The sequence below is a fragment of the Ursus americanus genome, chromosome 26 (assembly GCF_024610735.1).
Source record: "Ursus americanus isolate L20-20 chromosome 26, mUrsAme1.1.p, whole genome shotgun sequence".
Classification (NCBI taxonomy): Eukaryota; Metazoa; Chordata; class Mammalia; order Carnivora; family Ursidae; genus Ursus; species Ursus americanus.
The window spans coordinates 42,836,290-42,849,347 of record NC_142152.1 but is presented as its reverse complement, the minus strand read 5'-3'; the positions used below and the strand labels follow the sequence as shown (position 1 = coordinate 42,849,347).

The 13,058-nt window shown below is 49.1% G+C and overlaps 1 protein-coding gene across 1 annotated transcript in view; it reads right to left on the bottom strand.

The window, feature by feature from the left end:
- TECPR2 (tectonin beta-propeller repeat containing 2) overlaps positions 1 to 13,058 on the bottom strand; it is a 98,635-nt gene that overhangs the window by 29,234 nt on the left and 56,343 nt on the right. The window contains exons 16-17 of the mRNA XM_045777181.2: positions 11,516 to 11,749; positions 3,378 to 3,526 (exon numbers count right to left, since the gene is read on the bottom strand). Of these exons, the coding sequence (XP_045633137.2) occupies positions 3,378 to 3,526; positions 11,516 to 11,749 (383 nt within the window). The remainder of the gene's footprint in view (positions 1 to 3,377; positions 3,527 to 11,515; positions 11,750 to 13,058) is intronic.

The following is a 13,058-nucleotide window of genomic DNA, read 5'->3' as shown; positions in this document are numbered from 1 at the left end:
TAAGCATCTGCCTTCAGCTCAGGTCATGATACCAGGGTCCTGGGATGGAGCCCCATATTGGGCTCCCTGCTCAGCAGGGAGTCTGCTTCTCCTTCTCCTTCTCTCTCTCCCCGCTGCTCGTATGCTTGCTCTCTCTCTCAAATAAATAAATAAAATCTTAAAAAAAAAACAAATACAATGGCCAGAACTATACAACTTCTAAAAGAAAACACAGATGCAAATCTTCATGACCTCGGATTAGGCCGAAAGTTGTACATACGTCATCAAAGACGTATGTAAATCATATATCTGATAAGGGTCTAGTATCTAGAATACCTGAAGAACTCTTATAACTCAATAATTAAAAGACAAATAGCTCAGTTAAAAAATGAGCAAAGGATCTGAATACATAGTTCTCCCAAGAGGATATACAAATGACCAAGAAGCATATGGAAAGATCTTCAACATCATTAGTCATTAAGGATATGCAAGTCAAAACCACGGGATACCATTTTTACACCTATCAGGATGGCTAGAATAAAAACATCGGGCAAGAAAAATTTTTGGTGAGGATATGGAGAAACTAGAACCCTCAGACATTACTGGTGAGATGTAAAATGATGCAGCCACTGTGGAAAACCATTTGTTTGTTCGTTTGATTTTATTTTTAAGTAATCTCTACACCCAATGTGGGGCTCAAACCCACAATCCCAAGATCCAGAGTCGTGTGTCCCAACAGCTAAGCTAGTCAGCTGCTCCAGTCCTTAAACATGTAAAACATACATTGACATACATTCATTTTCCCCCTAAGATCAGGAACAAAATGAGCATGTCTGCTCTTGTCACTTCTCTACACTGTACAGGAGGCTCCAGCCAGGAGCCTGCAATTCCCTTTACATCTGACCCTGCAATTCCCTTTAAAGGTATCTACCCCAAAAGAACTGAAAACATGACTCCACCAAATACTCCCACACGAATGTTCACAGCAGCCCACACATGGGTACAACCCAAATGTCCATCAGCTGATGAATGGATAAACAAAACGTCCATCTACACGATGGACTATTACCAGTCATAAAAAGGAACAGAGTACTGATACATGCTACAACATGCTACAGTACTTATAACCACGACGCTAAGTGAAAGACGGCAAAGAGGCAACATACTGTACAATTCCATTTATATGAAATAAGCAAATCCAGAAACAGGCAAAAACAGAGAAAGGAGATTAATGGCTGAGGGAGTTGGAGGTTCCAGGAGAAAAGGGAGGGACTACTAATAGGTATGGGTTTTCTTTCTGGGGTGATGAGAAAGTTCTGGAACTGGACAGTAGTGATTGTTGCTCAACTTGTGAATATACTAAAACCCCCCGAATTATACACTATGAAAAAGGTGAATTAGAACTCGTTTGTTTGTTTTGTTTTTTTGCAGGCCCCCCCGCTGAGCAAGGAGCCTGATGCGGGGTTCCATCCCAGGACCATGGGATGATGACCTGAGCTGAAGGCAGATGCTTAACCAACTGAGCCACCCAGGCCCACCACAATTTTTTTTTTTAAAGTAGGCTCCATGCCTAGCGTGGAGCCCAACATGGGACTTGAACTCACAACTCTGAGCTCAAGAATCAGACACTTAACCAACTGAGCCACCCAGGCACCCCTGAATTATAACTCTTAAAAGAATTAATATAAAGCTCTTAGGAAAAAAAAGGAATGTGTTAGCAATGATGTATCAAAGGGCTCAGGCAACAAGAGGTGCCTTGTATAAAAAGAATTTCGGAATAATGACACAAGCCACATGCTGGCCTCTCATCGCCGTGCACCAGCCGCGCTCAGCGGTGCCCGTGACGACACACTCCTGTCTGCCGGGTGCGCCACTCAGTGCGCCACTGAGAGCAGTGAGCGTGCATCCTAGTTCGGTACGTGTGACCTCGTGTTTACACCGTGCTTCCTGATCCACAAGGTGCTGTCCCTGACATTATTCTTTCTACTCACTCTCCCCTCAAACCCATTAGGGAAGAAGACCTACCAGTGTGGACACAGAGCCTCTCTGTGGCCACGACCACTCACTGGCGGCCTGCAAGAACTCTGACCTGACCCCGGGTTCCGCTGTAGGGCCCAGTACACAGCCCATGTCTGATGGGAGAACCAGCCCTGCGCCTTGCTCCTCCATTTCTGTCACCCCATTCCTGGGAGTTCAAATGTCGAAAACGTCGATGGTCATGAACACAGGCATTTACCCAAACGCTTGATTTCCCGCCTGTCTCCATTCAAGCATTTGTTGGAGGACTAACTGCTCCTGCCCTGCTGCTGCCTCCATACGTGGCAACTTTGTTACTGTTTCTTTTTCTCAGATTTTATTTGAGAAAGAGAGTGAGCCTGAGCAGGGGGAGCAGCAGCAGGAGACAATGAAGCCGACTCCCTGATGAGCAGGGAGCCCGGAGCGGGGCTCAGTCCCAGGGCCCTGGGATCATGACCTGAGTCAAAGGCGGATGCTGAACTGCCCAAGCTGCCCAGGAGCCCTGGCAACTTCGTTTTTTCCAACAAAGTCACAAAGCAGGGACTAGCAGGAGTTGGAGCAGATAACTCTCAGGAAATCCCAGCCTCCTACTTATAAATTTTAACAGAAATATACCTAGTATAGCCACCAGGCCCGTTAGATCTCTAAGGGTAATTAAATAGTGCTCTAAAATCAAGTTTCTGCTTCTGATATGAATGGTAGAACAGTTAAGGGAAGAAGAAAAACATTTAGAATATATGGCAAACTGAAATATGGCAGGGGTGGGGGAAGGGACAGGTGGAGGGGATGGGAAACAGAATTTCAACCATCCAGGAAAGACAGTCACAAAATGCTGATAATAGATTGTCTTCATGACAAGATTTTAAGTGATTTTTAATTTCTTTGCTATACTTTTGGGTACTGTTTGATTTTATTTTTAATTTTATTTATTTATTTATTTATTTATTTATTTATTTATTTATTTATTTATTTATTTATTTATTTTTAAGTTAGTTCTATGCCCAGCATGGGGCTTGAACTCACAATCCTGAGATCAAGAGTCACATCCTCTACCAACTGAGCCAGCCAGGTGCCCCTGATTTTATTTTTTAAAAAACAATGTTTGTTTTGTAAAAAGTTAAAATATTTTTATTTTGAGAGGAAAACATAACCTTACGTGCTGACTCAGATCATCTTTAATGATGTGTTCAGTTTGAAATTCCACGACAGGTATGTCAATGAGTAAGCACACGCTGGGGGCGCTCCCTGTTCCCCGGACACACGCCTCTGCTCCCACTTGCTGGGAGGCCCGCACAAGTGGGTGTGGTCCCATTTCCAGAACTGCGTTCTGACAGCTTCTGTCTCACGGAGGAGCAGCTTGCTATCAGTTCAGTTTTGCTTACCTGGACAGGTGGCTCAATCATTATCCAGGCCGGAAGCATCAGACTGGGATTGAGAGGCTGGGTTCCCACTCGGAAGTAAACTCCGCCCCTAGAGTCACAGGCCCAGATGTGCTGATTTCCACATGCCAAGCTCGTCAGTTTTATAGCTCCTGTAGACAAATAAAGGAAAAGTCCACACACTAATTACTTTTGTAAAATGACAAACCCTTCATTTAATCTGTGGACTTTGATTCTATCCTTCAAAGAAAGAGGGTGAGGCTGCACTTGCTGTTGACCCTGTCGTCTGAGGGCAGCCCAGCTCAGGTGAGCTATCGAGGCCTCCGGCTGCCCCGCCACCTGCCAGGCGCCATACGGCGGCTCTCCTGCCCCATGGGTGATGTCGTCAGGATGCTGTCAGCACAGGGCCCTGAGCCACAAAGCACAGGGTTAATATGTGTGTGGGCCTCTCGTTAGCTTCATCACGTGTGTGCATACCACCAGCAAATTCTGCATCTGGGGAGAGGGAACTGCTCTTTATCAGGAATCCTGAGCCTGAGGAGAATTCATATGAAGTAGCTAAGTCGCCTAGAACCTTCATGTTTCTGTTCACATTGCTCCTGGTTAACTGAACCAATTTTAAGAGAAAAGGAAATTGGAGGAGGCTTTAAAGAGAAATTATGCTTCACAGTCTACCTGGCTGAAGAACAGCCAGCAGTGACTAAGCAGCTGCTGTGGGACAGGGTGCGGCTCCTCTGACAGCCTCACTTCGAGCCCTGCAACAGTGACGCGCAGTGACTATCACCTCAGCTCACACGCGAGGTCGTCCGGACTCGGAAACGAAGACACATGTCCAAGGTCCCAGGGCGAGGATGTGGCTAAGCCAGGAGGCAAAGGTCTGACCCCAGGCCAGCCCGACTCCTCTGCACCAGCTCTCTGCCCTCTGGGATGCCAGTGAATGCACAGATCGGATGTTCAGTTCAGTTTCGAACAGGCCCAGGGAACCCACGTCCTGTCAAGTTACAGAACATTTTCATCACCCCAGGAAGTTCCCTTGGGCCCCTTCGAGTCAATTCCCTTGGTTCCGAGGCACCCATTCTTCTGATCTCTATCACCATGAGTTAGTTTAGTCTGGCCTAGAGGCCCACACAAACAATCACAGGTACGCCCTCTCTGGGCTGTGGCTTCTGTCACTCCAATGGAACGTGTGCAGGATTTGTCCCCAGTGTCGCTTCATGTTGTGAGCATTACCCCACTGCACGCCAATACCACCGTTGACCCAGCCACCTGGCGATGGGCATCTGGGCTATGTCCACTTCCTGCTATTAGGAGTAAAGCTGCTGCAGTCATTCTTGTACAAGACTTTTTTGTAAGCATGTGTTGTTTTTCTCAAATGGTGCCTAGGAGTGGAAGTGCAGGGCTACGGGGTGGGTGGACACCTGCCATTCTGCACACCCACCAGCTGTGCATGCCGCTGCCCACACCCTCACCAGCACCTGGTCTTGGCACCTTTTCCATGTTGGCCATTCTAGTAGGTGTAAAAAGGTATCTTGTCATGGTTTTAACTTACATTTCCCTGATAACTAATGATGCTGATTGTCTTTTAATGTGCCTATGGGGCATAACGTGCTTATGGGGTATATCTTCTTTTGTGAAATGCCTATTCAAGTCTTTTGCCCATTTTTCAAGTTGAATGGTCTTTTGATGACTGAGTGACAGGATTTCTTTGTATATTCTGAAAACGAGTCCTTTGTCAGACATACACTTTGTGCCTATTTTCTCCCAGTCTATGGAGACTTGCCTTTTCATTTGCTTGACTGTGTTTTTTGCTGAGTTTGTAATTGTGATGGGTCAGTCTGACTTTAAAGCAGGGGGAGAAGGTGGTGCAACTATGTTCCGTGGCCATGCTCCTGTCGGCCAGCTCACAGTTATCACTGGGAGTGGACAGCAGCCCAGGGATCTGCGCTGAAGCCCAGGCACGGATCCTGCTATGTGGAAATCTCGTCAGGTGCCTTCAGTTAGGACACCAGCTGAAAAGTATTCACTGATCACTACAAAAACAATTCTCGGTATTCCTTTGTGCATATACTGAAGTTAACTGTAGTTTTTCCTTCCTTACACTTTTATAGAATATCTTACCAGGGAGTCTGAATGGACTTCCAAGAGCTCTAACAGTCCACAGTGAAAGATTGGTACCAATCAAAATCCAGTACCTTCAGCAGTAAACTACAGAAATAGCTGAGAAACAAAGGCAAATTTTTAAATGTTAAATGAAAATTAATTTTATGCTGGAGTCTTCAATCTGCCCTACTAGGAACTCCAGGCAAGAGCTGATGGTGAGAACAGTTACATGGTGACAAAGACACACTGGGCCAGCAGCTCCGTTAGCAGTGACTTACACCACAGCCACCAGAACACGCAGTTCATCTCATAGGAATATTCTTTCAGGACAAAAGTAAAGGCAGCTAGAATATACATGTCAGTGTAGACAATAGCATATTCTGAACTGAAGAGACAGGTCAAAGAAGAAAACATTTAACTGAAGGCTGCAGTTTCCCAACCCACAGAGGGCCCCCCAGGCTGCCTGAATACAGACAGTTCATGAGACTGTTCTGTTGAGATGCTCAGGACAGAGGAAGAGACCCCTGCCCTCCCCGAACACTCCATGCTGCCCTGCGGTCCCTGCGAGTTAGGTGGGCCCTGTCGCTAGTCTGGACGATGGGCTGTGGGCAAAAGCGATCTGCCACTCCTGAACTGAAGCGCAGAAGAGCTGGCAAGGGGCCTTGCCGCTGTCCCCTGCTGTGGTGACCAACACACTGAAGCCACAGAGCACAGCAGCAGGACCAGGAAGCTGCCCTCCAAGGGACACAATCCCAAGAGACTGTGGCAGCAGGGAAGTAACATTATGTTAAGTCGCTGATTATTTCGGGACCGTTACTATGTTACCAGCCAGATGAACACAGACACACGACAATTTTCTTGCCTTTCCCTGTTGTTTTTTCTATTAAAAAAAAATTTAATTATTTTATTCAACATAGGAGACATTTTCCCCTTAGGATTACTTTCCAACATATATTTTAGGACAAAAAGTAACATTTATTTGGTGTTTTACTATTTATAAAACACTGTTCTTCATAAATTACTGCCTAATATAATCCTATTTGTTACCTAAAGGCAAAAACTGACACTAAATATTTCCTCATTAAATGCTGTGACCAGATAAATTAAATTACAAATTGCATTAGTTTGCTAAACATTCCAATGTCTGACAGAATGGATATTTATGTATACTAGGAAATGAAATGTTATCGGCAACTTAAATATCTGTAAAATGATGCAAATTTTCTTCCCAAAACTAGGACTGTAATAGATCACAAAATTTCATATTCAGTCTCTAAAGCTGGGCTCAGTAGCCAGACATTTAAGAGTTCTCTTAATCTCAAAGCAGCAACTGATGTGGTAATTTGAATGGGGGCAGAAAAGAGTGATGTTAGGTCTTATGAAAGAAATGAAAGGTAGAAATCACATTCATGACTTAATACTGTGCAAAAGTCGTCCTTGAAACTGAAATTATTTTTTTAAAGATTTTATTATTTGAGAGAGAGAGAAAGAGCAGTGGGAGGGGCAGAGAGAGAGAGAGAAGCACACTCCCCAATGAGCAGGAAGCCTGATATGGGGCTTGATCCCTGGACCTGGAGATCATGATCTGAGCTGAAGGCAGACACTTAACCAACTGAGCCACACAGGCGCCCCAAAACTGAAATTTCTGCTTGCAGTGCAAAAAAAGCTAATGACATTCCAACTTTATAAGAACCTGGCATGGCCGGCATGACGTGGGCTACACCCCACTGTCAGTACCAGGAAGACGGGCTTTCATGTTTCATGGTTGCGATGTCAGGATACTTGTCAAGAAGAGGCCAGGACTGCAGAGAACGGCACAGATAAATCACATCCCTGAACAAGATGGTGGCAACTGGGAGGTGGATTAGCCAATTAGCGCTCCTGTACCTGCCTGTTAGGCAGTTGTATTAGTGATTGTCAGTATTAAGGCCAAAGATAGGACCAAAACTCATATCCCAGCGGCACCTGGGTGGCTCAGTCAATTAAGCATCTGCCTCTGGCTCAAGTCATGATCTCAGGGTCCTGGGATCGAGTCCCGCACTGGGCTCCTTGCTCAGTGGGGAGCCTGCTTCTCCCTCTGCCTGCTTCTTCCCTGCCTGCTGCTCCCCCTGCTTGTGCTCTCTCTCTGACAAATAAATAAACAAAACCCTTAAAACAAACAAAAACAAAACAAAAAACCTCGTATCCCAGAATTACTTAGAAATGGGAGTTACCCATAACAACCGTTTTTCGTGCTGGTCTACTTTCCCACTGGGCATGGATGTGGCCCCTCTCTATGTGCAAACACCACATGGGGTCAGTCTGAAAGGGCCGCTGGGAGAGAGCAGGAGCAGGGCACTCAGGGCACGCGGGGGTGGGGGGAGTGCCTCGAGGAAATGCAGCCTGAAGGAAGCTGGGGATGGGGCGGGGGACAGTCTTGGCGGAGGCCTGAAGGAAGAAGAGCTGGGGGAGGGACAGGGCAGGGAGGACATTCTAGGCTGCGGCAAGACAAGCGTGCACTGTGCACAAAGGGCCTGGCACTCAGGGAAGAGCAATGGCTAGGGGCAGCGGTCTTACGGCTCGGGGCCCGTGCAAGGCAGGCTGGGCCAGGCTGAGATGGCCCTGGGGGCCACCCTGGAGTCAGCACACTGGGGTGCTCTCTCAGTCGGAGGGGTCGCCCCCAAGGCTGTCTTAGGAAGACAGCTCTGGCACCTGTGGGGGAGGTGGGCACACTACCGCTGTGGTGAGAGGGGAGCAAGGGTAACAGCCTCAGAGATCCCCTGGGGTAGGTAAAAGACATGGCTGATGCACTGGCCACAAACAGCCACAGGGGATTCTGCCCTTTCCAGAAGAGTTTAGTGGGAGAAGAAGAGTGAAATCAGGAAAGAGTGCATTTGGGAAAGAGAAGTTTCATACTGAACAAAATCCTCACATGCAGAGTCATAGTCCTGAAAGTCAGGCTGTGCTTCCTTTCACTGCTTTCAGCACCCACCATGGCCAACTTTCCAAAGAACAACAAAGCATCCCAGTTAATCCCAGGTAAGTAATTCAAGGCTGCATGAATGCAACCTCGATACTCACTTTCTCTTCACTGCTATTCGATGCCTGCTGCTGCCTTATGACGACCTGCCACGGACGCTCCCACGTGGGGCTCTGGGCAGGGAGCACACAGCTGAACTTAAATTCTTCATCCCCTCATTTAGATAATAATTTAAAAAGCCACTTGATTCACCTGTTTGTCCCACAAGCTACAAAGACCACCCTGGAGAGAGCCCAGCAACATGATACCTGGTGGTCCCTGCCTGCCTTTCACCGCCCCCGACCCTGGCACAGTGGGAGGCGGGCACCTTTCCTACCTCTCCCCGTCCACCTCCTCTGCCCAACACAGACCCTACAGCTCAGGATGCACTGCGCTCTGCTACGTTTAGAAAATGGTAAAAGGATTTTTTTTTAAAGATTTATTTATTTATTTGACACAGAAAGAGAGCCAGTGAGAGAGGGAACACAAGCAAGGGAAGTGGGAGAGGAAGCAGGCTCCCAGCAGAGCAGGGAGCCCATTGCGGGGCTCGATCCCAGGACCCTGGGATCACGCCCCGAGCCGAAGGCAGATGCTTAACGACTGAGCCACCCAGGTGCCCCGGTAAAAGAATTCTTTATCCATCATTTCAATGTCTGCTAGCAAACCAGATAAACAAAATCTAGAGCTCGGACTAAGAAAGGCAGTGCTTCCCACAATCACTCCACCAGGCACACGGTCAGACAGCCCCCACCAGCCTGGGGAGGGACGCAGCTAACGTTGGCTCGACAGGGACCCCGCGCAGGACATCTGCCCAAGAAGCTCACGTTGACCCCGGATGGGTCCTTGCATCATCTCTCCACGGTGGGGACTGCTGTTCCCATGAGGAAGGTGAGAAGTTGAGGTTTAAATAAGGGAACCCAGCAGCTCGCCCAGGATCCTGGAGCCTGCCCAGGATCAGGTCTCTTAAACTGAGCCTTCGTCCCACCAAAGCTGTGTTTCTCCCCTGGAAAGAATGGCCACCACCCCCGGTGAAGCCCAAATGGGCACCTCGGAGACCTGCACTAGTCTAGCCAGCTACCCAGTGCCGGGAGGACCGGGCTGACCTGTAAGGGAGATGTGAGCTGGAGGCCCAGTGGCTGCAGGCCCTGGCAGAGCTTGCCCCGGCACCGTGCAGCCTGGCGTAACGCCATCTGCTCTGCGCCCACTGCGGTGCAATGGTGTCCTCTGAGGGACATGGAGGGGGTGCTGCAGGGAGACAGCTCTGCCTCTCACCCAGACTGTGCTGAAGAGCAAGGGCTCCCACAGGCCTCGAGATTCAGTGGTGGGAGGGCACGAACTGCGCCCTGGCCTTCTGACCTCCAGAAGGAACTGGCAGCATCTCCCTAACTGGTCTGGTTGGGGCTGCTAGAGAAAGGCCAGGCCACTAGATATCTGGATGGTGGCAAGTCATCCCAGGGCAGGCCGGAGGGTCCCCCATTACCAGCACTCAGGGCCAAGAGCAGCCACAGCTTTGGTCGGTCACGGTCAGTAATGGTGACTGGTAAATACTCTCAAAAGCTGGAAGGTGACAGCCCCGGTGCTGGGATTAGGTTCAAAAGACAGTGTATGAGGCCAAAAGTATAAGTCATCAAAATGACCCTGAAAAATTCCTATTTTTAGTATATGTGCTGCTGAACTGAGCACAACTCTGGACTACTCCCAGCTTTGGAACAGTTTGCTTCTTCAGTTGAGAGCCAACCGCCCCCTTATTTAAGCTGGATTGTATCTGGGGGCTTGCTGGACAAAAGAACAATGATCTTTCTATACAGCACCTTAAAGGAGCCACATGATCCGAGAGCAGCTGAAGTCCAGCCTGCTTCATGGGATGGGCAGAGGCCCCTGGCAGCCAGAGACATGGCCAGAGGCCGTGGCGAGGCATGTGTATACGTGTGTACATACACACATACACACACATACACACACATATATATGTATGCATATATATATTTTTTAAAGATTTCATTTATTTATTTGAAAGAAAGAGAGCCCGTGTGCGAGAGAGAGAGCACAAACAGGGAGAGGGGCAGAGGGAGAAGCAGGCTCCCCACTGAGCAGGGAGCCCAACGCAGGGCTGATCCCAGGACCGTGAGATCATGACCTGAGCTGAAGGCAGACACTTAAGGTGGCCCTATATATGTATACATTTAAACTCTAAGCCCAATGTGGAGCTCAAATTTATAAGTCAGAGATTAAGAGTCACATGCTCTACTGACTGAGCCAGCCAGGCGCCTCTCCCCTTTTTCTCTAATGAGTACATGTGGTTGAATTCTGAAATACTAAATGCTTATACAATTCAATTTTACCACCTACCAAACAAAAAACACTGGTTGTCTGTTTATCAAATTGGGAAACCGCATGGCAAGGGCGTGTTCCTAAGGCTCATGTGGACCTTCTGGAGTGGCCTGGAGCAGCCTCAGCCTTCAGACAAGTCTCTGCTGTCAGACTAGCCACACATAAGCTGCCGGTCGATCGAGAACTTGCCTGGAGAGTAACCTAAGGTTGCAGGCTCCCTCTAGTATCTTGTTTCTTGGAATACAAATGACTTATTTATGAACGGCATCATGCTCCTTGGCCGGCTCTGTAAACTTTGAGGGGAGACTCAGAAGAGCCGCCGTCAGGAGACGCCCATCATCTCCTCAGCTTGTTAGCGTCAGAACAGACACTCGCTCACCAGGCACTGTCCTAGCGGCGGAGGGCCAGGGGACAGGTGCTGAGGCTGACGCGGGACACAGCTGTGCTTCCAGACTTAAAGGGCACAAAGCAACGCACCACACGGAGTCGGACTGGCAGAGGCAGCTGCATCAAGCAGTTCTAGCCGCAACTTCCTCTAAGCCTACGCCCCTCCCGGGTTCCGCAAGCCCTCCCAGCTGCACACTGGGGAAGGAAAGATCCTGACAAAACAGAGGCCCATTTCACCTGCAAGAGTGGCCGATCAATCTCCCGAAATCCAGCAACCTACACAACGTCCTGTGAGCATTCATGCGACTTGGACACGGGGCCATACCTAGCTGGGACAGGTCCAGCCGCGTCCAGTGCATGCCTGTGGGGCAGCTCTTGGACAGCGTCCTGATGAACACCTGGCCGAGGTTGTCCAGTGCCCACAGAGCGTCGTGGCAGGCGGCGTAGGCCCTCATGTCGGCGTCGGGAGGCAGCTGCACCGTGGAGGGGCGGGCCTGAGCGTTCCGGGCGCTGACGCTGCACAGGTCCTTGCTGCTCTGGCACAGCCACAGGGAGCTGCCTGTGGAAAAGGTTCGTGTTTGTCACTGACCAGATGCATGAGGCAGCCCGGGCCCGTGGGCAGCTGACGCCTGGTGGCAGGCGCCGCTGCTCCTGGCTCCCAGGGCACTACCGTGAAGGACGGCTCGATGGACCTGGCGTCAGAAGTCAGAGGCGCACCCAATGTGCAGCCTGTGAAGACATAGGCCTGAGATGTTCTAAAGGGAGGCATGAATGCAGGGCTTATGAGACTTGCTGAAGTCCCAGTGTTGGCTCAGCGGCTTTGACCTTGGACGTTTCCTAAGGGCTGGGGAATCTGTGACTTGGTGTGACTGGTGTGCTGGAGGGGAGTGAGGTCTGCAATTGCTCAGAAGGATGCAGCCACAGTTCCCCTGTTCTGGTCTGGGGTGGGGGGTGTGGGTGGGCAGGCCAGGGGGGAGGCTGCTGGGGAGGCTTGGAAAGCTGGAAAGCCTCCTCGCCCCACCCTCTCCTCAAAACCCACCCTCGTCTCCTCTCCACCATTTTTATATAGTCCTTTAGACTTAACAGATTGAGTTTAAAATACAGATAACCTCTGAGAAACTTCAAGGTTCCATCATAATATATATTATCTAAAACTTGTGGCCAGATAGGTTTTAGAATTCACAACTTTAAGGATTTTGAAAACCTAAGGTCATGGGTATGCCACATATTTAAGTAACAGCCTCAGGGAGCCAAGTAGCAATGAAACGCAGTAACATTCCTGCCACAAAATGTGGGCATACTCATAATCGATGCATAAGTAAGCAGACCCATCAGCTCGGGCCAGGTTTTGCTGCCAAATGACTTTGTACCAATCTCAGGATATGATCTCTAGTTTTCAGAACTTATGGATTTCAGAATTATGGTCAGAATGATCAGGTGAGTAAACATTTTCCCGTACTGACAAGTTAGCCAAATTCTGGTGGGACTAATTGCTTGAACTAACCAGCTGCTTTCTCTGAACCACAGGCTTCATGGTATCTTCTCATTCGACCCTCAGGGCAATCCTAGGAGGAGCCTTTGGCCACGTCCCAGAGGGGTCACCTGACTACCCAGGCTCCCCGCTCACTGGTAATGGCGCCCCCTCTCCTGGCTCCAAAGCCCATGCTCCAGGAGGGGAGGGGAGCTCTGACCCGAGTCAACAGGAGGTCTGCCCCTGTCCTAACGGGGGCACAACGGTGGGATTTAGACTAGCCAGAAGCTGTAAACCAGATTGAAAGAGGTTGCTGGAAGGTGACAGAAGACTTCACAAGGGGAAATGGGAAGGCACCCCAAGAAGGCTGGTGCCTACTGACTGCAGTGCAATGGCC